The following is a 25,988-nucleotide window of genomic DNA, read 5'->3' as shown; positions in this document are numbered from 1 at the left end:
TCTGTTTATATCTCAGGGATAAATTTTCACATGTATATTAATACCTTATCTCTTCTCATTTTCCCTAAAACTGTTCACTCATTACTCCTTGTCCAGTAACCATCATCTATCCCCTCCTCCTAAGAAGGAAAAAAGGATCCAGTTTAAAAAAAAAATGCAAATAGTTAAGTCTGAGTAAAAGTATACACTCATAAATTCAAACTAGATCACAAAATTTATTTATTTGAGAACAAGTGAGAGAGAGAGAGCAGAAGGAGAAAGCATCCTCAAGCAGACTCCTTGCTGAGCGTGGAACCCTACGTGACGCTCTTGAGATCTCAAGACCCTGAGATCATAATCAGAGCTGAAATTAAGAGCCTGCCGCTTAACCAACTGAGTTACCCAGGTGCCCCCACATCTGCACATATATATTACACATGTTCTTTTGTACATATGAAATATTACCTAATGAAACATTTTAATCAAACTATATTAAACACCTCATAGAAGTGTTCCTTATTTTAATTCCTTCATTGTTATGAAAAATAAACCTAAAAATATGTACAAGTCAAATGATATTATAAATGCTCCAAAGAGGTTATGCAAGATCACTTGACAATTAAATGTAATTAGTATTTTACAATATTTTCTCTGTAATTTTGCCTTAATTCACACAGTTTGTGACAAAGATAATTAAGACACTCTGGAAAACTGTGTGGAGGTTCCTCAAAGAGTTAAAAATAGACCTGCCCTACGACCCAGCAATTGCACTGTTGGGGATTTACCCCAAAGATTCAGATGCAATGAAACGCCGGGACACCTGCACCCCGATGTTTATAGCAGCAATGTCCACAATAGCCAAACTGTGGAAGGAGCCTCGGTGTCCATCGAAAGATGAACGGATAAAGAAGCTGTGGTCTATGTATACAATGGAATATTACTCAGCCATTAGAAACGACAAATACCCACCATTTGCTTCAACGTGGATGGAACTGGAGGGTATGATGCTGAGTGAAGTAAGTCAATCAGAGAAGGACAAACATTGTATGTTCTCATTCATTTGGGGAATATAAATAATAGTGAAAGGGAATATAAGGGAAGGGAGAAGAAAAGGGTACGAAATATCAGAAAGGGAGACAGAACATAGAGACTCCTAACTCTGGGAAACGAACTAGGGGTGGTGGAAGGGGAGGAGGGCGGGGGGTGGGGGTGAATGGTGACGGGCACTGAGGGGGGCACTTGAGGGGATGAGCACTGGGTGTTATTCTGTATGTTGGCAAATTGAACACCAATAAAAAATAAATTTATTAAAAAAAATGAAAAGAAAAAAAAAGACACAGTCCCTGTACTATAAGTACTAATATGTGAGAACTAACATTATAATATAATGTGAGAAGATACAAAGGGAGAGCAGAAGAGGGGCATCTAACTCAATCTGAGGCCAGGAGCTTCTGAAAGGAAGACTCTGACCTGAGTCTTAATGAAGAGAAGCAGCTGGCCAGGTGAATGAGAAGTGAAGGCCGTGGAGGCATAAGAACCTGCGCCACGTACGAGCAGAGAGTAAGAAGCGGAGGAAATGACAGGTCCTGCAGGTGGTTTGGTATGACTAGATCGCATGGTAAGCATGAAGGAGAGGTGGGAGACAAAGCCAGAAAATACAGCATAAGCCAGAACATGAAAAGTCTTGCCAAATGTGCTTAAAGATTTCAGAAACTCCTGGAAGACAATTAGGAGTCTTCAAAGGATTTTTAAGGAAGGAGAGTGATATGTTCACATTTGTATTTCAGAAATCTAATTTAGGGCAATGCTGATAGTGTAATAAGGTTGAAAGTAAGAGGAAAGTAGCTAATTAGAGACCATCATAACCCAAATCATTAGTTACAAGAGTCAAAACAAAAATCTTGGTACCGGAAAGGAGGTGGGTTCTAAGATTAGGAAATAATGATCAGGGACGCCTGGGTGGCTCAGCGGATGAGCACCTGCCTTCAGCTCAGGTCTTGATCCTGGAGTCCTAGGATCAAGTCCCCCATCGGGCTCCCTGCAGGGAGCCTGCTTCTTTCTCCCTCTGCCTGTGTCTCTGCTTCTGTGTCTCTCATGAATAAATAAATAAAATCTTTTTAAAAAGAAAAAAAGAGCAACAGAATTTAGTGATCGACAGTGTTGGGTGAGTGAAGGAGAAAAATGAATCTAGAAGAACTAGAATTTTTGCTGGATTATGGTGTCATTCATCAAGCCAATGAATGATGAAAATGGATCAGGTCTGCAATGGCAAATGATGAAGCTGCTGGGGATACCTGCAGCTTAACGCCTGACATGCCATCAGGAGATTCAGATGCCTGCTATAAGAAAAAAGGACATGGGAAGGAGAAGATAGGGTGGACCAGAGTTATAGACTTGGAATCAATACTGTATGAATGAGAGTTGAAATGAGGGGAGTAGAGATAACCAAGGAAGGTTATTTGGAGCAAGGCGGCAGCCAGAGAGAAACCCAAGAAAGGTCAACATCCGAGAGACAGAAAAGAAGAAGGGTTTCTGAAAGAGATTAAGGAACAAATCAGGTGTTAAAAATCAAAAGACATCTCTGGGTTATTGTGAATATATGTATTTACTTTAGATTTAGTTTTCTTAAATAAAGATCATGATCCCAAAGGAGGAGGAAGAGAGGAAGGATAATCTAAGCCAAAATTCCATGAGTGCTTATAAGCAAGTTCATTAAATCGGCCACTTACTTTTCAGTAGGACGAAGTTCATGGATAACTGCTAAGAGCTTCAACAGCACCTGTAGTTTTCCTGATTCTTCCTCCGAAAACATGAGAGGGTTGTAATCAGCAGGGAACACATCCACCAAGGCTTCATACAGACTCTTTTCTTCCTTTCCATCCCAAGTTGAGCTACATTCTTTTTCCTATTCAAAAGGATGACTGTTAACACTGGTTCATGTTTGTTCTGTTAATTAGGAGGAAAAAATGCTAAAATTACGGGGGGTTGGGGAGGTAGTGAAGATTAATATCTACCTGAAAAAAATCAAGCTAACTACTATGTAAATCTTTATAGGTTACTGATTCAGTCATTTTTGAAAAAGGTAACGAGCACTCTGCTGAGTTCAACACAGTGGTTCTGAAGCAGTCCTCTAGCGCCGATCTTCGCCCTAGGGGGCAGCATCACTGCCCACCTATTCGTTCCTTGGGAAGGGGGAAGTGGGGAACAGCAGAGAAACTGAGAGAGGAAACCAGCATGCAGTGATACACGTCTGTTCTCTCCCAAACCCTGAGATTTCTCATTACTGAGGTCCCTTCTCCCCTCTTCTCTCCCTTCCCTCTATTACTTTTCTTTCCTGATTTGAGGGCTTCTCACAGCACCTCCCAGGTTATACTCAGAATCAAGCATAAGAGTTTACTCAAGCTTATCAACTTCTTCTGCAAGAAGGAACAATGCTGCCCTAAGTTAACAGAGAAATTTATTCTTACTTAAAATATTTTTGTTTATATTACTAATAGTTTTTAGAATAATTTTATTCCAACGTGATTATCGGCACCTCTGAAGTTCCTCCTCCAAAAGCACCTAGCTGACATGTGAATACTAGAAATTCTAGAAAACTAGAAATACATTCATTAATAACGACATCACTTTTTTTTTTTTTTTTTTATGATAGAGAAAGAGAGAGAGGCAGAGGCATAGGCAGAGGAAGAAGCAGGCTCCATGCACCGGGAGCCCGACGTGGGATTCGATCCACCTCAGGTCTCCAGGATCGCGCCCTGGGCCAAAGGCAGGCGCCAAACCACTGCGCCACCCAGGGTTCCCACGACATCACTTTTTAGATTAAATTTCTGAGGCTGGCTGGTCTCCTCTCTCACACATTTGCTGGATTTGTCACTGGTTTTGAAACTTTGTTCAACGTACTCCACCTGCCTGGAATGCGTCCTCATTTTTCTGTCCAATTATCCCAATCCTAAGGACTCAATGCAAATTCCACCTGATTACTTACAGCCCTTTTTGAGATGGGGGGTAGCAGACATTGACTCTTAAACTTTATGGTTACAAAGTACATTTCAGCTTTGACCTTATTTAATTGAGAAGTTACCTAAATACTTTATTATACTTATGTTTTCATGTGTGTTGTATTCCCTTTTTAATAATTCCAGGAACAGGGGCGCGTGGGTGGCTCAGTTGGTTAAGCGTCTGACACTGATTTCAGCTTGGGTCATGATCTCAGGGTCCTGGGTCCTGCATCAGGCTCCACACTCAGCAGGGAATCTTCTTGGATTCTCTTTCTCTCTCTCTCTCTTCTCTCTCTCTCTCTCTCTCTCTCTCCCTCTGCCCCTACCTCCCTACTCTTGTGCATGCTCTCTTGGGCTCACTCTCCTTCAAATAAATAAATATTTTTTAAAATAATAATTCCAGGAACATCATAGGGGCACCGCTGTATAAGATGCTGGGCACTAAGTATTAATTTTAACTTGAGTTAGTCTCAAAATACAGCAATAGTTGGGTAAAGTCACTTGATTAAAAATACCTGGAACTCTAAGATATTAAAATCACAGCTGGGATTGTAAAATCACACTTTTACAAGGAGAAAGAGACAGTTGCTGGCTTCTTCAGATTAGGTCTGCTAAAATGCTTACACATTGGAGAGGCCATCAAAGGACCACAGACCCAGGATCCAGTCTACAACTTTCCATGTTCAGAAACTGAATGTGCTTAAGCTCTAGGCAAATGAGCCATACTAATCAAATTGAGAGATTAAGTCAGAACATAAATTTACTGACTTTCAAAGGAGACCTGCCTACATAAACCAACTGGTCTAACGCATTCTAGAAAACCACAAGGAAGGCCAAATCATTAGCAGAAAGTTGTCATGTGAATAGTAAATCAAAATTCAAGGGAGATGGTGATCCTACGGCACAAGTTCTCAGCCAGGAACATGTAAGCAAATCACTTGAGGAATCACGTTTTCCAAATCCTCATATTTGGGTCCTACTCTCAGAGATTTGGAATCAGTCCATATGTGTTGAGGTCTGGACAAGTGTAGTTTTAAAGCTTTCCAGATTATAATGCACAAATTACTATTAGTTTTGGTTACATTTCACTCACATTTCCTGAAAAGAAACCCATTACTTTGACTGAATTTAGGAAAATAACCTAGTTTCAACAGGAACATATATATAAAAACACTGTTTAAAGGTTACTTATACATGTGGAAGGCTCATTTCAGCCACTTTCTATTGATCCTTATTTGCTAAGATGTTAAAGGAAAGACTTAACCAAGTGAGGCTCAAGTTGTAAATTATGTACCCTTTTGGAAGCTTGTAGTATTCTATGCCTACTACTAGTTAACTGGTGCATTCTGGGCTAAGATAAAGTCTACCTTTTAAGGAAGAATTTTTGGCTTCTATTTTTGCTGGGCATCACGCCCAAAGGGTTTAGTTTTTATTACTGCGTATAAAATGTTTCTTAAAAAGTTGACTAATAAATTGTTATAATCCTGCCAGTAAAGAGTTACAGACTTCTCCTATGATAAACTATGTAAATATAACTCATTTAGGATAAACCTGAAGAATTCTGGTTAGAACACTGCATTTTCTAAATATATAACTAATGACCTCAAGCATAATACAGCATCCACAGGTTTTCTTTTGTCTTGCTTGCAAATTATTATTTTACTGTTTAAAGAAAAAAATAACAACAAAATTGTTCTAATAAAATGTTAGGAATGAGCTGTGGATAACAGAGTATCAATAGTTGTTATGTAACTTCTTTGGCCAGGCATTCTGGATTTGGATAACTCTAAAACAGAAAACTCTCACTATATTCCAAACTGCCTTATGTTTGTTAAGTATCCAAATGGTTGGCTCAACTATATAACCATTAAAAATCATATTTGGAGAAGATATCTAAATTGGGGAAGTGTTTACAATTTATTTAGTGAAAAAAGTAGATTTTAAAATAGTAAGCATAACATCATTAAAATTAAGTTTCTCTAGAACAAGAGAAGCCTGGGTGGCTCAATCAGTTAAGCGTCTGCCTTAGGCTCAGGTCGTGATCCCAGGATCCTGGAATCAAGCCCCACATTGGGCTCCCTGCTGAAGTTTGTGTCTCCCTCTCCCTCTGCTTAACCCCATTCATACTCTGTCTCTCAAATAAAAAAGTCTTAAAAAAAAAAAAAGTTTCTCTAAAATAAGATTATATATGCCTATCTTTGAGCCCCTGTTCCTCACCAAAAAGTGGGGATGGTAATAACAATACTTATTCCACAGAGCTTTGTAAAGAATAAATAAAATAATGCTAGAAAAGTATTTCATGTTTGGTATATGATAAGTGCTTATTAGGTATTGGCTAAGATAATTATTACCAAAATATGGGGGGGGGGGGGGGTTCTGGCTAGAAAGTTTTATTTCTTCATAATAAATTCCTAAAAGTATTGCCAGGCCACAAAACATATATGACTTTAAGGCTTGATACACACTGCCAGCTATCTCTCAGTGGTGCCAATTTAAATTCTAACCAGCAGATGACTTCAATTTTCTTCTGATTTTCTGAATTTTATAAACTTCATGCAACATGTATCATGTATTACTTTTATATGTGAAAAAAAATACATTATTTTCCATGGTAAATTTTATATTTGCGCTAAACAAAACTGATTGGCTATATACCTAAAATAGGGAGAGAAACCACAGCAAAGTATTAGACAAGATACCAAAAGACATGGGGCACAGTTTAGAAGGCAGTGCCTCACATCCATTTGTCCACATCCATATGAATATGGACATGCTCTCAACGGATAAAAGACTGGATAAACTGTACAGATGAAACATCTAGGAGAGGCCGTAAAGCTTCTGGAAAACCCACAAATGCAACCCCTGGGATTGGTCCTATCTGCCCTCTCAGATACACAGAACGCTTAGCTCATATCCTCGACACATCTCATACACTACTTACCTTTATAGAGTTGAACAACAGGCAGGGGTGATTGCACAGTTTTTTAAGAGCTCCTATACATATTAGATGAGGACTATTTCCCAACAACCCTTGAAGGCAGAACCTGACAGCCTGAGAGTTCAACAGCTTTCGATAAAGCTCAATCTGCAGAGCTCCTGGTCGGCAAAAGACTACATTCTCTATTTTAGGTGGAAGATATTTATTTATGACTTCTTGAGTTCTTCTAAGAATAAAGAGTCCAGTGAGGCAAGTAAGTTCAACTGCTCTTTTCTCTCCTAACTTCTTTTCTTCCTGTGGAAAAATCACAGACTTAAAAGTGTTTATAAACAAAAAATACTTGCAATTAAAAGGAATGTTAAACATTTTATAATAATAAACCATTTACTGATTATGTCTCTTCAGATTTTCTTTACAGAATAAATGCAGTATGAGTTTGGGATAGAAAAAACAATTACCACCTCTTTAAATGTTCAACATAATCATTTAATTAAATGAAGCCAGTCTCCTAATCCTTGTTTGCAAGCTTATTGGTACCATTAAGAACCATCAGAAATCAACAATCTACAAACTAAATTATTCTAAAAGTAAGCTTTCTTTCATGTGAAGACTGTCACGGTACATCATCCTAAAATCATCAACAAAGAACTAATTCAGTAAATTCTTGGAAGCAAATATTTTGACAAGTTATTGATCCTAAAATTAAGCCCAGAAGAAATTACTGGCACAAGGCACAGCTAAATTTTTCAAAATCAGTATACATAGTTCATTAGAAATGTTAGTTTCCAATTTGTTTGTTTCCTTTAGTTCATTTCTAAGTTTTTACCACAGTCAAAACTCACAGTATGAGTGAAATACACGTTTAAATTCTTTTGAGCATACATAATTTCACAATGAAGCTTAAAATAAAATCCCATATGTATATATTCATTTCTATATAAATCATGAAAAATTCTCCTATATTAAAACCACCTTCAACTTTTATTACAAAAGAAATAGGTTTACTGAAGAAAAGTCAGAATAGTTAAGCAAAACAGTTATGCAAAAATAAGAAAATTAAAACCAACTTTAAATCCACCAGAAACAACCACTGCTGTCAAGACTTTTATGTACATCTTCCAAGTCTTGTCTTTATATTAATATGTAAATGTATTTAACATTTTATTTTTACTTTTATTTTCCTGTTTGTAACAAAAATAGGATCTCTATAGTTTAAGCTTCATGGGAACAAGGCACTGGTCAGTTTGGCTTTTCACCACATTCCCTAGTATCTAACACTGTATTTGCCCCACTATAGGTGTTTCACATGTAAGTACTAGGTAAATAAATGAATGTGATTTTATTTTTAAATAATGTATTTTGGACATTTCCCATGGTATTAAATATATTCATAAGCTATGATTTTGTATACTTTCTGGTTTATGGGAAATGCTCAATAAATACTCGCTGATTATCGTATTTTATTAATTCAGAGACTTTTTTTTTATACATTAACATCTCCAGTTCAGGAGATGCCTTTTATAATCAATGACTTCTTATAATTGATAGCATGTTTTCCTTAGTGGTTCATAAAATAATGATGCATATTAGAATTGGTATTATTTTAGATTTAATGAAATACATTGTGTTTACAATATACAGACTCTGCTTTAACCAATTTCCTACCTTTAGAAATGTCTGTTTACAATTTATTTCCTTTAGTTTTATACTTTTTTACCCTTACAGCTAAATCTTTAAGAATATCTATGAGTATTTCTTTATAATAAATTCCTAAAAGTGGTATTGCCATACCAGAAAATATATACAATTTTAAGGCTTTTGATACATACTGCCAAACTGTCTCCAGTTGGACCAATTTACATTCCAACCAGTAGAGGACAGTACTCTCATCTATACTTGCTATTCCTATGTAAATTGAACCTACTAAAACATCAACATAAGAGTATAAAAGTTATTTTATGGTTATTTCATCAACAGCAGTAAAAATGAATATTTTTACAGGTTTACTGTCATTTATAACTCTTTGTGATGTACCTATTTATGACTTTTTTAATGTGATACTTTCTAAAATAAAGCAGTCTGTTGTGTTGGCCTTTAAGGACCTTCTAAGTCCTTAGAGAAGAGTTGAAGCAAGAATAAATAATAATAAATAAAATGCAAGAAGAGTTGAAGGACTGTGGGAAAAATAAAGAATTCACGAATTTAATTTTTCCAGAATTAAAGAATGCCCAAGTTGTGGATGACTTTCCTGGACATACTGTTTTGTTTTTGTTTTTTTTTAAACCTATTTACAAAAGTAAATTATACCTCAGAAGCAGAAGGCTGTCTTGATATAATGATGGGTTCTTCATATACTTTTCTATAAAATGACAAAGAGCCTAATATTCCTGGATTTACAAAATCAATTAATGCAAAAAATTCTTGAAGATCATTCTGAACTGGAGTACCTAAAGAAAAAAGTGATGAAAAGGTCAAGATTGCGTTTTACAGTCACAGGTATTTGTAGACAATTGTACCCTCTCCCCTAAGAAAACTAAAATATAGGCTTTAAGGCTGAGAAAAAGCAGCCAAATCCAGTTGAACAAAAATATTAAGAACATATAAACATTTAACTCTGGTTTTAACTGTGTACTAAATTCAGCATAGTGGTTGCACACAGGTTCTGAAATTTGACTAGTCTGAGATCAAATCCCATCGGCATCATTTACCCTCTGAGTAACCCTGAGCAAGCTACAGACCTCGGTTTATTCTATAAAATGAGCTCCTAGGGCTTTGAGGATCAAATCAGTTAATGTATATGCCATACTTAGAACAGTGCCTAAAGCACAATAAATGTTCCATAACTGTTAGTAATTCTTAACATTATTACAGCTGTGTGACTCTGGACAAGTTTCTTAAGCTCTTTAAGTTAAATTCAGAATTTTTTCACTTATAAAAGTGGAAAGATAACAATTTCCCTGGTGGTATTACAGTGAAAAGCAGAGATACTGTGTGCACACTATAGCAAAGTGACTAACACTTAGTAAAGACTCAGAGAAGGCACCTATTATCTGTCAAAGTTTTCAGAACAGATTGAGATCTTCACTAATCCTAAAGGTTGACACAAGCAGATTAATATACCCTGCATATATTATGCACTCAATAACTTTTGCTAATTTTCAAAGAAACATTAGCATGTTCAGTAATTCCATCAAAAGGACATATAAGTCCGCATAGCCCAACAGTATAATTTCAGATGATATTCAAATAACAGACTAGAAAAACTTGTCCAAAAACATAAATAATATCAGAGGTAATATAAGTGGTATATATAAGAAGTGAATAAAAATGTACTTACTCATTAACAAAGACAACATACATTTTATAATGCCAGGGAATTTAATGATCACTTCCCTTCAAATTAAATGGGTCAAACAGGACTAATACATGTTAATTTTTTAACACATCCACTCAGTTCTAAATTTTTGGACCCATAATTGAAAAAATTAGAGAAAATATATTTATGTTGGTATGCTTTTTGTTAATTAGCCTTTAAATAAATACCCATGATGACGACTAATAAAAATAGGCAGAATGAGAAAGGCAAGAAAGAGGGGAAACAAAGGTGTAAGGATTCTTATGGCTGGCTTCCAGACATTCATCCAACCCCAGCAAATTAACCCAAGCCACTCATAGCCTGATCCCATCTGCCAATAACTGATACAAGAAAAGATTTGTGTCTTAGACTGGGTTCCCCAGGAGTAGAGCCTGAGACAGGGATTTGGCTCTACAACATTTATGAAGGGAGAGCTCTCAGGGGAAAGAGAATAATGGAATTAGAGACTAGCAGGGGAACAAACTAAGCAAAAATGGCCTCCTTGAGTCTGAGATAAACTATAGTGAGGCTCAGAACATAAATTGTACCATAAGGTTGGTCCTGAAATTATCCAAAGGCAAGGGCTCTGGCATTTTCCACTCACCTCTGTATGAGTCAACCACTGACCAAGCTGCAGCGGAGAGTTGAAACTCTCATTCAAACAAGGATAACTCTCCAGAAATTGGAAGGACCACATAAGACCAAAGTGAGGTGTAGAAGAAAGTAGAAGAGTAGCTACATTGAGCTACTCAGGCCTGATTCTAGTCTAGGCTAAAAAGGAGTGCGTAGAAAAAGATTCTTGTATTTACAAATGGGCCATCCCACCTTTCCAGATAGTCTGGGCCAGCATGCTAGTCTGGCCAGTAATAAATTAGGTGCATGCAGCACATGCATATAAAAACAAGGGATACTTATATTAATAAGCATTTGCCATGTGTCAGGTAGTCTTCCAAGAACTTTATGTGAATTAATTCCTTTGACCTTCACAAAAGCTCTATGAAGTAAATGGTATTATTATCCTTATTTCACAGATAAGGAAATTGAAGCAAGAGAAGTTAACTAACTTGCCCCAAGTTGTACAGCTATAAATACCATACTTAGGAACCAAGCAAAGGCAGTCCAGACCCATCTCCTACATTCTTTACCATGATACCATTGTACTTATTCTTCAAAAACTCCAAAATGTAGGTTGCAGAAAATTACATAGCAATTTGAAAATTCAGAATCCTACCAAGACTCGATTACCATTGATTTATTGGTATGAATTCCATCCAGCACCACCAATTCTTTGGATGCTAAGCATATTACAAATCTTATATGGTAAGTAGGAAAAAATTCTATCATATCTTCCCAAAAATACTGACCCGTTAGAATTACTCTTTTCTCACAAGAGAGGCTAATGAGGGCTGCAGTTGTCTTAATAGCACTGTTCTTCAAACGATGCCCCTCATCACAGATTAGAAGACCAAACTTTACATTCTTAATTTGATCCAAAGAACGAAGTAACATTTCATAACTGATGATAAGAACAGAATAAAATGGAGATCTGGTGAATTCTTCTACTTTGTGGTCCTAAAAACAAACAACAACAAAAAAAAAGGTGGCATTTAACAAATTATGGGCTGAAACTATAAAATCAAATTCAAGCAACATATTCCTGACAGACATTAATTAGAATATGTTAACTCAAAACCAAACTGTAAGCCAAGATGCCATTTTCCTGCAAAGAAGTTGGAGCAGTTACATGCACTGGAAAAACTACCCCATAGACAGTGAAAACTGCAGTGTTGATTTGAAAAGCACAGAGATCTAAAAAATGACCAAGGCTGAACTGTTACAAGTCTCTTACCTGATCAACAGGAAATATTTTGATTCTTTCACTTCCTAGCCATTTTTGAAATTCTTTCCTCCAATTATTCACCAGGCTTCCAGGTGTGACGATAAGCGTCTTCTTTACTACTGGCTTGCCTCCATAGGGCCCCTGACACTGTAGAGTCCAGATGAGCGAAATACATTGCAATGTTTTCCCTAAACCCATTTCATCAGCAAGAATAGCTCCACATCTGCCATTCACTCTGTTAGAAATAATTACACTTCTTTTAGTCACAATAGGAAAATATTTTATGCCCCCAATATCATCATTTATTAGTCAAGAACCAGAAGCTGATTATTTTATAATTAGGACAAACTCTACCCTGCCCCCAAATCCTTTTTCTAGATTTTCATGCAGCTGATTTATAACAGCTCTCTCTTTTGGATCTCTGATAATTATATTCATTATATATTTACTGTCAACTAAATTACTAAAACAAATCTGAAATTCAACAGCTCAATCTAAATCATCTGTTACTATCATACGCATATATTTAGAGACTAGAAACGAATCCAAATTTTATATCTACATTTGAATAATTTAACTGTAACTGTGCTTCTCATTACTAATAGTTGAGTAATTTTTTTAAGTTTCAGCATGAAATATCAAAATGGCTTAAACTACATTGTAATCTTAACCAGAAAGATCTACTGAGCTGTATTTATGATTCTCTGGCAGTAAATGAAGTCTTCAATCACAGAGCTCCTTGTACTGCAAGAAAAAAAAAAAACAAAACACTAAATGTTGACCTAATACATGTAGCTTAGTAATAGTCTTATCCTACAGACCTACTCAGTTAATGCTATTTAAAATTAAATATTCTAAGGAATATATTAGTAAGTGGCATGTGTATATCACTTCATAGCTTTTAAAGCTCTTTAATATATTAATTTATTTATATCTATTTTAAAAGTTATAAAGTCCAAAGGAACTAAGGATAGTACCAAAAATAAGTAGTTTTCCTTCTCTGATTCATTTCACTTAGCATAAAACTCTAATTCCATGTCATTGCAAATGGCAAGATTTCATTTTTTATGGCTGAGTAATATTTCCCATTGTGCATATATACCACATCCTTTTTATCCATTCATCAGTCGGTAGACACTTGAGCTATTTCCATAATTTGGCTCTGGTAGATAATGCTGCTATGAACACCAGAGTGTATACATCCTTTTGAATTAGTATTTTTGTATTCTTTGGGTAAATATTTGCTGCATCATAGTTAGTTCTTTTTTTAACTTTTTGAGGAACCTCCCTACTATTTTCCAGAGTGGCTGCACCAGTTTGCATTCCCACCAACAGTGGAAGAGGGTTCCTATTTCTTCATATTCTCACCAACATCTGTTGTTTCTTATGCTGCTGATTTTAGTCATTCTGACGGGTGTGAAGTGGATAGCTCATTGTAGTTTTTTAATTTGTATTTCCCTGATGATAAGTGATGTTGATTTCACGCATGTGTGGAATTTAAGAAACAAAACAAATGAGCATAGGGGAGAAAAAAGAGAGAAAGGCAAACCAAGAAACAGACTTTTAACTATAGAACAAACTGATGGTTACCAGAGGGGAGGTGGGTGGGAGGATAGATGAGATAGGTGATGGGGATTAAGGAGGGCACTTGTGATGAGCATAGGGTATTGTATATAAGTGCTGAATCACTATATTATACACTTGAAACTTAATATTATACTGTATGTTAATTGGAATTTAAATTTTAAAAAAATAAGTAGTTTTATTATAGTTTAGTTTTATTAGTAAAAATAACCAAAAATCACCTTTCCATTCCAATCCAAAATAGGTCTTCCATTTCAAAGTACAGAGGAAAAAAATCACAAACATGAATTACAGCCATAATTATAATTTTTTTAAGATTCTTTTTTTTAAAGTAACCTCTATGGGGATCCCTGGGTGGGTCAGCGGTTTAACGCCACCTTTGGCCCAGGGTGTGATCCTGGGGTCCCGGGATCAAGTCCCATGTTGGGCTCCTTGCATGGAGCCTGCTTCTCCCTCTGCCTGTGTCTCTGCCTCTCTCTCTCTGTATGTCTCTCATGGATAAATAAATAAAATCTTAAAAAAAAAAAGAATACCTTTAAAAAAATAAAATAAAATAAAGTAACCTCTACACCCAACAAACCCACAACCCGTGAAATCAAGAGATGTATGCTCTACCAACTGAGCCAGCCAGTCAGGCACCCCCATTATTATCATTTTAGATCAACAACTTGACAATTCAAGACCAAATGCCAGCTAAGATATGAGTGGCAGAAAGAAAAATAGTGATTCATCCTTCCACAGGGGAAGGAAGAGAGCAGGAAAGTTTCATTGAAAAGATGGACCTTTTCAAAGGAGAATAGGAATTTACTACATGAATTGAGAGTTCAACATAGTTGGAGCTTGCACTGAATTCTAAGTAAGTAAGACAAAAGCTATGAACCTGGCAAGAGAGGTGGAGACTACAGATAACTTATCCCTGAAAGTTCGCACTGTATCTTGCACGTCAGTGTCTCCCAAACATCAGTCTTTCATGACTACCATCACAATTTTGTTATATATGTGATTTTTTTTGCTAATATGTTGTTATTTATTTTTCTTTAACTCAACTCCTTTTACTTAGATTTATTTGAAAATTTCAAGCATGATTTATCCATGAAACCAAAAATTTAATATGCTATCTTTTTTAAATTTTTTAAAGATTTTATTTATTTGAGAGAGTGAAAGAGAGCATGAGTGGAGTGAGGGGTAGGGGGAGCAGCAGACTCCTGCTGAGCAGGGAGCCTGATGTGGGGCTCGATTCCAGGACTCTTGGATCATGACCTCAGCCGAAGGCAAATGCTTAACCAACTGAGCCACCCACGTGCCCAATATGCTATTTTTTTCTAATAATTCATTAACTAAATATGCTGCTATCAGAATTTAAAAACAAGGTGTGGGGCTCCTGGCTGCTTAGTTGGTGGAATGTGAGACCCTTCTTCTTAGGGTTGTGAGTTTGGGTCCTAGAGATTACTTAGAGGCCCGTGGGTGACTCAGTTGGGTTAAGCATCCAACTCTTGGTTTCAGGTCAAGTCATCAGGGTCATGAGATGGAGACCCATATCAGGCTCCACACTCAGCAAAGAGTCTGCTTTAGATTCTCTCTTTCCTACTACTTCACACTCATACTCTCTCTCTAAAATAAATAAATAAATCTTTTTTTAAAAAAAGAGATTGCTTAAAAATAAAATCCTTGGGCAGCCTGGGTGGCTCAGCAGTTTAGCACCTGCCTTTGGCCCAGGACATGATCCTGGAGACCAGGGATCGAGTCCCATGTCAGGCTCCCTGCATAGAGCCTGCTTCTCTCTCTGCCTGTGTCTCTGCCTCTCTCTCTTTGTTTCTCATGAATAAATTTTTTTAAAACCTTCTAAAAAAATAGTAAAATCCTTAAAAATATTTTTAAATAAGATAAAATAAAAAAGAAGTCTTGTCCATATCCACCTAAAATGACCTTACATACCACCAGTGGAGTGCATATTACAGATGAAGAAACACTGCTCTAAGTTTGAGAGTCTGAACATTTTAAGCAAGAGAATGCCATGTTCAGAACTGTTTCTCAGAAAAATCAAGCTGGTGGCAATAAGTAGAATGAATTTGAGGAGCATCAAAAGTAGATACACAAGCTAGGTGCCACTGCAGAAATCCAGATGAAATATAATTGTATGACACTGGCACTGCTGCAGTGAGGTGCCAGAAAAGATCCAGAATCAAAGCATATTTAGGAATTCAAAACAATTAAAAGTTCTGGTTTGATTACACTGAGAAAGTGAAAGAGAAGTCATTAAAGATGTTTTCCACAGGCCAAATGAGATAAGATCTCTAGAAAGAAGAGCATATTCTGAGGAACATGAGTCTAGACAGTTTCTGGGATGTCGTATCCCTTACCAGTCATTTTTCAAAGGGCTCATAGAGTTTGGGGGAATTTACATTCCCAATTCCCTCTGAAATGATCAATTTAAAAATATGCATTAAAAACAAAACAAAAGAAGGAAATATAACAAGATGTTAGCAGATTCGTTTGATTCTTTTTTACTTCCTTTGTCTGGCTTTTGTTGTGTCTCTGTGTGTCTTCTACAGTATCTTTAAGAGAGGATTCTATAATTCTTTATCAGAAAACTGTATTTAAAAGGAAGTGAGGGAGACTCCTTTTATTTTAAAGTAGAAGTGAAATAAGAAGAAAATCTTTTTTCCATAAGCAGAGTTAAAGGCTACTTCCATTTTGCCCCCATAACCTTTTCTCATACTAATAAGCTCTTATTGTATCACATTAAGGTTGACTATATTTACCTGTTTCCTCAAATAATTTAAAGACCACTTAAGGGGAGGGACCGTGGTCCTCACTCCTGTATGCCCAGCTCCTGGCACATGGCATTCATCAAGAATCCCTTTTAGAATAAATGCACACATGAAGTACTGTTAATGATGTACTGAAAGTCATTACATCAGGCTTTTTCTAGAAAACAATTACGTCACAGGTTAAATCAAAATGGAGACTATGGGCACATGGCCGGTTCAGTCAGTGGAGCATGCAACTCTTGATCTCAGGTTGTGATTTTGAGACCCATGTTAGATGCAGAGATTACTTAAGAAATAAAATCTTTATTATTTATTTAATTATTATTAAATTATTTATTTTCCTAAACAATTATTTAATTGTTTAGGACTAAACAAATTATTTATTTTCCTACCTCATTCCCATTACACATTCATAAAGGAACATGATTCCTTCTTTCTGATGTGGTCGAAGATGATATACAAGGTGAGGATCTATCACCACATCCACAACAGGAAAACCCTTCTTATTGAACGTCCACTGGTGATTATTGTCAGGTCGTGACATTACAAGAGAATCTTAAGAAAAAGATGAAAGTTTATTAATGTATTGCAATTTCACTTTGTCAGCAACTACATCATCTTGCTTTAATTATTCACAGCCTATAACTATTTGCCATCATTTGTGGCAAAAAAAAGTTGAAGTTCAGTCACACTAATACTAAACAAGAGTAGAAAATTTAAAAATAAGATCTCATGCCTTATTGATATAAGATTTCAGGCAGAGAATTTCAAAGAGCTTTCCAAACTTCATATGCTCCAAAGTACTTCAAAACCACTAAAAATTCACTATTGTCTAGTAAAGAATTCAGTAAGCTACAACATTTAATAGTTCAGTGTTCAGAACAAAGAGATCTATTTCCAACTGAAATCACAGGTTGGAATTTTGCCAAGTTGCACTTGCTAATGCTCATAGCTTCTTGTTTTGGAAAGGCACCCCAAATTTAACATAAAAGCTCCCATTATTTTGACTTCTGTATACACTAACAATGACTCTTCTATTAATCAGAAGAACTGAGAAAAGATGACAAATTTTCCATTGACTTCATCATTATTTGCTTATAGTTAATTACTATGTTCATGAATGTCAAATTCATGAATCTTTGCAAAGCAGCAAAAAAAAAAAAGTAACCACAGAATAATTATGTAATTCTGTAGAAATATGCTAATACAATTTAAGAGATTTATTAAAAGATCACCAGAAAATACAAAATTAAATATAACTAGAGAACAGGTCTCAATTAATAATTCTAAAGTCAGGTCAAATAATAACTCATCAGAATTATTTTAGGGATATATTTATATGTCTACATCATGGTTTAAAAAATGGAATAAAGGGATCCCTGGGTGGCTCAGTGGTTGAGCGTCTGCCTTCAGCTCAGGGCGTGATCCTAGTCTGGGGATCAAGTCCCACATTGGGCTCCCTGTAAGGAGTCTGCTTCTCCCTCTGCCTATGGCTCTGCCTCTCTGTCTTTCATTAATAAATAAATAAAATCTTTAAAAAAAATAGATGTTTTAGAATAAAACAAAAAGAAAAAAAATCAGAAATTAGAAGAGAAGATAATGAAAACAAGTTCCAGGAGATTAAATAAATGCCCACCAATGCAGAAATACATAGTCACTGAGAGAGTTTGATCGTGTTTACCATTAGCGATTACCCAGAGGAAAATGATCTTCCTAGGTTTCTGAGCAACTAAAAGGAACTCCCATTTTTGAGGTCAATTCCTGGCAAATAGAGGATTAGGGAGTGAAAATGGAAAATTCAGCCCTTGGCTTTCCTCTATATTCCAGTAGCAAAGCAAGAGTATCTTTTTTGGGACGCCTGGCTGGCTCAGGGGTTGAGCATCTGCCTTCAGCTCAGGGCCTGATCCCAGGATCTGGGATCGAGTCCCACACTAGGCTCCCTGTGGGAAGCCTGCTTCTCCCTCTGCCTGTGTCTCTGCCTCTCTGTGTCTCTCAAAAATAAATAAATAAATCTTTAAAAAAAAAAAAAAAGTATCTTTCTTATGGGTTCCTAATCAAAAAATGGCCCCATTTTTCTCTTTTGAAACACACAAAGGGGAAAAAAAGAGAAGACAGGGATGAGGATAATACAGTATTCAAGCAAGAAGGACCACAGAATCTAAGTCAACTAACAGAGCATACATCTTCAAGAAAGATAAAACTTAAACCACCACAATAATGGGACACCATTTCAATTTTTAAGATGCCCCTCTCTCTACCTTCACAATAATGAAACATCACGTAGTGCTTACAAAATCCTTCATGTTTCCACTTTAAGTCTACAACCTAGTTCTAACCTTGGCAAGATAAATGAGGATCATCAACTACTTACCATCACACAAAGAGTTATATTCTACGTGCATGCACACACACGCACACACATGTATGCATAAATATATAAATTATCACAATAACATTTTCATTTAGTCAATAGGTTATTTATTATACGGAGCATGTAGCAACACTCTACGTCTCTATGGTAGTGATTAGAACCCACATTTAGACTTGAGGAGACAAAGCCATTAGTGAGGTAAGTGACTACTCCAAGAAGTCAAAGAACCCATTAGTTCAGTTGCAAAATTGGGACTCTACCTCAGACCTCTGAATAAGCACATTATTCTTTTGGTTTCCCACATCCCTCTATTATGTAATAGGAAGGCAAAGAGAAAGGAGAATAAAGGAAAAGGAAGCCTGTTAATAAAAGAGATGGTGGGACAGATAATATATTTGGATAAAAAGAAAAATCAGAAGCAGAAGCCTCCACTGCCTATCTTTCAACTAAGTTTCAGATAAGCTCACATAGAGCTAGGAATTCTTAATTTGAGGTTTTTATCCCAAATTTTTCAATAATTCCTTGAATTTCAGCAATGTCTTCATTTTTGGGGGGCTCAGTTTCTTCAAAGGCAAAGGGAAAAGACTAAACTAAATGATCTCAAAGGCCCCTTTATTTCAAAAATTCTATTCCCATAATACTTGCAAAAAATACTTAATGTTGCTCTATGTACTTTTTATTTTACTAATCTGAAAGCAGCCTACACTATACCCCACCCACTTTGATATCTACTGCCTTATAATTCAAATTTACTTGTCTGCCTCCTCACCAAATAAGATCTCTGATGACAGTTTACCTCTGCCCTCAATGCAAAAAAAGGCATTGAAGAAATCCCTGTCAGGCAAACAAATCAAATCGAAAAAAAAAAAAAAAAAAAAAAAAACAGGAGAGGTGTTATTTTTTAATGTGATTTTTTAAATTAGATTCATTAATGTGAAAATTAACTCATTAAATTGAATTCTCATGGGTTTAATTTAAATTCTTTACCTTGAAAATAAATAAATCTTTAAAAAAAATTAACTCATTAAATTGGATTCTCATGGGTATAATTTAAATTCTTTACCTGAAAATAAATAAATCTTTAAAAAAAAAAAAGTATCACCATTCAACATTTTAATACACTAATGCATGTGATCAAGACATACAGTTGTCAAAAGAGAAATATAAACATAATCTTGACTCATGAATTAATATTTCTGCTTGCTAAGATGTCAGATATTATTCAAAATCTTATACATGTATGTTTGTGTGTATACAATCTCTAATTGGTATATTTTTCCTTTAATACAAATGTGACATTATTACTATATTCTTAGAATTATACATTTATTTATGAAATGATTCCCCAACTATATAATACAACTTCAACATTATTCCTTATGTCAGTTGTATGCCTGAAGAATAATATATACTTTCATCTGAAAACTTTAAACAAATCTTAAACTTTAAATTCACAGGCCAAATATGTTTTGACAGTAAAAACAGAATATTCAAATTATGTTTTACATCTTACTTGGTGCATGTGGGTCATGGCGTGGTTTACAATCTTGGAAACCACCCAGTCTATTTTCCTTTGAACTTGGTTTACAAACACTTTTGAAGGGGTTAGAGAAACACTTCTTGGCAGCTTGAGAAGAACTTGAGATAGCAGGACTTCCTATTCCAAGCTGAAAACATCGGCCACTGTTGAAATCATCCGGAGAAATTATACCCATGATTTCTACTTCTTTTCCACCAATCATCACTCTGTGGCCCTCTTCAATCTTTTCAAGCTCTTTCAATTTATATGCCATGCCTTTAAAATGAGAAGAGAGAATGTGAATTTAATTTACTGACACTCTAAGATAACTTAGTGATACGACAGTCACCTTCCTATAACCCCACAGAATGAAAACTGTGCTTTGAAGGCAAATAGCCTTGTATAACCCATTACCCAGGATGAAAACATAATTTATCATTTTGTTTAAAAAACACAGAAAAATCAGAAGTAATAAATAATAAAGCTATGAAAATTAGCCAAGCTTTAGAGAAAGCAAGACCTTTTTTAATTATTGAAAATATAGCTAGGAGTGCTAGCTTGATCAGTTGGTAGAGCATGCAACTTTTTTTTTTTTTTTTTTGAGAGAAAGCGAGAGAGAGAGAGAGGGAGAGAGAGAGAGAGAGAGAGAGAGAGAGAGAGGGAGGAAGGTGGGAAGGGGCAGAGGGAGACAGAGAATCTTAAAGCAGCCTTGCCCAGTGCGCCTGATGCGGGGCTCAATCCCACACTAAGGTTGTGACCTGAGCCAAAACCAAAAGCTGGAGGCTTAACCAACTGAGCCACCCAGGCGCCCCTCAATATTTTTATAACAAAATTAAGGGGCATCTGGGTGGCTCAGTGGTTGAGCGTGTGCCTTCAGCTCAGGTCATAACCCCAGGGTCCCAGGATCTAGTCAAGTCCCCCATCGGGATCCCCGCAGGGAGCCCACTTCTCCCTCTGCCTGTGTCTCTGCCTCTCTCTGTCTCTCATGAATAAATAAATAAAATCTTTAAAAGAAAATTCAGTTGCAGATCATTCAGTTCAGCCTCAACTCATCACTCTGGCACTGACCTTCACATACTACACTCCTGAAACACTGAACTAGTAATTTTAACTCTTTCCCACTTTTGTGCCTTTGTATATACTATTCCCTCCTATGTATGTCCCTTTCTCATACCCTATAGAACTATTTATTTTTCAAACACTACCTTAAACAATAATTCCTATGAAGCTTTCCCCAGCCTCCTAGGCAGATCTAAATGGTCCTTCTATCTCCTACTGCATGGAGTAAAATTCTCAATGAAACAATTATTTTATTGCTTCCTAATTATCAATTACATTGCCCTATCCCCCACTAAACCATAATTTATATACATTTTTTGAATGTTTACTCCTAGCGTAATGCTTGGCACTTAACAGTTACTAAAAACTATAAAGTATGATATTATTAAATGAATGAATGTATAGAACAGATTTTATAGTAATGGGCCATATTCAAATTGAACAATAAGAGACAATGCCAAAAAACATGGTTGGTGTTAAGCATTCTGAATTTGTGAGCTAACTTGTATTAGTACAATCATCCTGGTAACATGTTAAAATAGAAATAACGATAACCTCAAATTTAGATGTATTAATCTGGATCATGCCTAGCCATTTCCCTTTTTTTTTTTTCAAAATTTTGTTGGGTATCATTGAAATTAGATAATATTCCACACCTGATATCAACATTTTTCTGACTTTAATCATTTAGCAAGGGGGAGGGGGGAGTAGAAGTACAGTAAGACAAACTGCTTAATCTCAAAAATATATATAAATGACTGCAGATAACTATTTCATTTTGGAGAAAATGAATCCATGAGATGGGATTTCCTTAACTGAGCTAGTGTACATAAGACTGTCAGATTATCATGAGATAATTTTAATTGACATGCAAGTCAATTAAAGAGCATCCTAATCTAACCCTTATAAAATCCCACATTTTAATTACATAACCTCAGATATATACTAATAGTAGTCCAAATCATAAACATTACATAATATCACAATACCTCTTCCAATGTCTTTGCCTTCCAAATCCTTTAATGTAAATGACTTTCCTTTTACAATGAGAACAGCATCACCTTCCCACTTTTTGTGTTTTTTCTTCGAAGCTTTACACCAAACAACACTGAAATATTTAACTAGGCTATCAGGTTCTTCCTCTTCTTGTCCCTTAGACACTGTTATTTCTTTAGGGGCTGGGTGAACTACAATAAAAAAATAAAATAAAATAAAAATAAAAACCACATTATTAGAGATGACTTTAAGGAGTAGTGTCATTTGAACAAAAGTAAATGCACAAGAAAATCAAGTGGTACTAGTAAGTATTAAAGAGTATTTGATCATACTCCTGTTAGTATTTTATGAACTGAGAAATTCAAATGTCAGGTCTAGCTAGCATTAATGCCTGTCTACCCTGTCTACCATGAAATCATGAGGGTAAGCAATCGATACACTCACAACCACTCTGTACCCATACAACCATTCTGTTTTTCACTCTCACTATTCAATAAATTACATGACACAGTCAACACTTTATTATAAAATAGGGTGTTAGATGATTTTGCCCAATTGTAGGCGAATGTAAATGTCCTGAATGTGTTGAAGGCCGTCAGAGCTAAGCTATAATGTTCAGTAGGTAAGGTGGATAAATTCATTTTTGACTTAGGATATTTTCATTTTAGGATGGGTTAATTGGGTAACCCCATAAGTCAAGGAAGATCTGTACTCCAATCTGGCTTCCAGTCATCCCCCAAAACTACTCTTGTTAAAGTCCACTAAGGAACTCCTTGCCAATAAATGCACAAGGTATTTTTGTAGTCTTGATCAGAATTCTCAAAAGCATTGGACAATGATGTTGACCACTTCCTCCTTGAAATACTGAACCTTATTTTTACAGCTTCTCTAACACATCTCAATTTTTCCTACTTCTTTGGTTGCTTCTTAAAACATCTTGCCAGCTCATCAGACCTGAATTCTAGACCCTCTTCTCACTGTGCCCTTCCCCTTAACTCCCAAGGATTCAATATCACCCCTGTATAAACCTGAAGATATTTTTCTCTAGCCCAAGTCATGACTCTAGACCTAGGTATCTGTACATAATTGCCCCTCAGACCTGTCTACATAAATGTTTCATAAACATCTTGATTCATTATACCACTTGTCTTCTTTCGAAAAATGGTTCCTCCTTCAGATTTCTCATTAAGAGTACCACTACCCTCATTCAAGTCAGAAAGTTGGAAATCATCCTCGACATCCGTAACTCTGTTCCACAGCCAGTCAAACACAAATCCAGGTGACGCTAACCCCCACATGGCTCTCACGGCTCTGCACTGTTTGCCTTCTCCATTACTTCCCTTCTTCAAATCACCATCTCTGAACCACTGTACTCTGTAGGATCTTCCCAACAGGCTTACTGAGATCTTCCCGTGCCACCTCTACTCCCTAAAACCATTTCCTATATTTACTATATTTGTCTATTTTTAAATGTAAATCTGATTATGTATCTTTCTTAAAATCCATTAGTCGTAATGGTCTTTAAGAAAACATGCTACTTCTAGCCAAAGGGCCTTCCACATCATCCTACAACATACTCTTCTAAATTAACTTCTATTCACTCTGCCATAGTTTAATTTTCCCTTTCTGCCAGGCTAGATCTTATTAATTCAGCATTATCTCAGCAATTAATTATGTGCCAAACTACTTAACATTAGCCTTCCCATTAAACTGTGAAGTCCTGAAAGGAAGGTGTTTTGATCTGGCTCATCACCATATGCTCAGAACAATAGGTACTTTTCAAAACTGCCATTTGGACTCAAAGTACATTTGACTTTATGTTTATAAAAATATTAGAATTATCTTAAAATTAATTTTCATGAGAAAATAACTTTAGAGATTAACTTTGAACTCCTCTCCATTTTTGCCCATTTTTATTTTCATTTTTATGTATTGTTACCTTCAGGATTATTTTCCAAGTAAACTTTATAACAAAGATTTGGTTCCTTGGTCAGTTTTTTATGAATCATATTTTATTAATTATAACTTTTGCCAACATGAGTTTTTACAATCATAATTTACCAAATGCAGTTTTGCTAAGTCAAATGTTAAATACCTAAATATTAACAAAATTGTATTACCCCATCAGGTTTTAGTTAAGAAATTTTATCAGTTTCTTAAATAATTGATAGTTATTTATTATTTTTGCTTTACCAACCTTGAATTTCTCAGATAAAGTTTTGAGGTTTTTAGGATTAACAAAAAAAGACAGGATGCTTGATCAGTTTTTGAACTCTAAGAAATTTTGTGGTATGAAATTTTAGCCAATTTTAGTTTTGTCTTGTGCGTTATTCTACCAGTAGTAGTCGATGTGCATTGAATGACCGATAATACCGTTTTGTACTTTTAAAATGTGTTCCTTTTATTATGTTATCCAAAAAAAATATGTGATTGCTCAAGATTGCTGTAAAACAAGGGTAAAAAGTATGTCTTCACCAAAACGGCTAGAAAAACATCCAGTCAAATACCCTGTTATCCCCAGAGCCTAGTGTTACTTGTTATGTCCAGGACCCTTCCTGTGTCCAGAAAAAAATAAATAGAACAAAAGACAATAATTAAACGGAGAATTCAGAAATTACTTATAATTAACTTTGAAATACCTCAGATTCCCAGATAGCCTTTCTTTTACAGAATAGTAGGAGGAGGAGAAGAGCATGAACTAATCTGCCTGGGTATGAATCTTGAGTTTTCCCACTTACAAGCTAAGTGACCTTGGACAAGTTACTTACCACTCTATGCCAGTTTATGAATCTGCAAACGAATGTAATACTAATACCTACCTCACAGATTTATTGTGGGCACTGGATTAGCTAGTATACATAGAACCCTTAGAACAGTACTTGACACGTAATAAGGACTCCCTAAATGTTAACTACCATCATCATCATCACCTTGTCTTGGTTCCTTTCCCATTTAGTCCCATTTTAAATGGAAGCTATTAGGCAGAGAAGAGAGAAAATCCCCCAAAGCAGAATAAAGATATTAGAAATTAAACAGGGCAGCCCCAGTGGCCCAGCGGTTTAGCACTGCCTTCAGCCCAGGGCCTGATCTGGAAACCCGGGATCGAGTCCCACGTTGGGCTCCCTGCATGGAGCCTGCTTCTCCCTCTGTGTCTCTGCCTCTCTCTCTGTCTCTCATGAATAAATTAATAAAATCTTAAAAAAAAAAATCCTTACATTAGAAATTAAACATATAAGGAACAAAACCTCCTACATCGACTACTTGTAATACACGAAATATTGACTAATTCATGATGTTCTAGACTAATCATCCCTAACAATTCCACTACAAAGTGTAATTTTTATTTCTAAACTTGGTTCTGATCTACTTCTCCCTTGACCCTATAAAATACTTTGCAAATCAATACCAAAAAGACAGTCTGCATAAACAAGAGACTTGAATGCCTAAAAGCAAGATTCACTAAATAAGGATGTTTATAATTATGCTTTGATAAAAGAGGAAGAGTGAAATTTTGCCATTTTAATATTGATAGTGGATATTATCATCTTAATGATTCCTAAGAAGTTACCCTACTGTTG

The 25,988-nt window shown here is 35.8% G+C and overlaps 1 protein-coding gene across 5 annotated transcripts in view; it reads right to left on the bottom strand.

Moving 5' to 3' along the window:
* Positions 1-25,988, bottom strand: part of RAD54B (RAD54 homolog B) — an 89,490-nt gene that overhangs the window by 13,997 nt on the left and 49,505 nt on the right. For 4 of the 5 annotated variants that reach the window (XM_072803888.1, XM_072803889.1, XM_072803891.1 and 1 more), the window contains 8 exons: positions 22,404-22,601; positions 20,350-20,631; positions 16,858-17,020; positions 12,120-12,345; positions 11,635-11,842; positions 9,223-9,362; positions 6,919-7,209; positions 2,709-2,884 (listed from right to left, as the gene is read on the bottom strand). In XM_072803888.1, the coding sequence (XP_072659989.1) occupies positions 2,709-2,884; positions 6,919-7,209; positions 9,223-9,362; positions 11,635-11,842; positions 12,120-12,345; positions 16,858-17,020; positions 20,350-20,631; positions 22,404-22,601 (1,684 nt within the window). Of the gene's footprint in view, positions 1-2,708; positions 2,885-6,918; positions 7,210-9,222; positions 9,363-11,634; positions 11,843-12,119; positions 12,346-16,857; positions 17,021-20,349; positions 20,632-22,403; positions 22,602-24,607; positions 24,733-25,988 lie in introns of those variants that run through there. The other variant, XM_072803892.1, reaches the window with a different exon arrangement.

Source organism: Canis lupus, chromosome 28 (genome assembly GCF_048164855.1).
Source record: "Canis lupus baileyi chromosome 28, mCanLup2.hap1, whole genome shotgun sequence".
NCBI classification, from domain to species: domain Eukaryota; kingdom Metazoa; phylum Chordata; class Mammalia; order Carnivora; family Canidae; genus Canis; species Canis lupus.
Note: the sequence above shows the minus strand (reverse complement) of the source record. Positions and strands in the feature narration are given on the sequence as shown.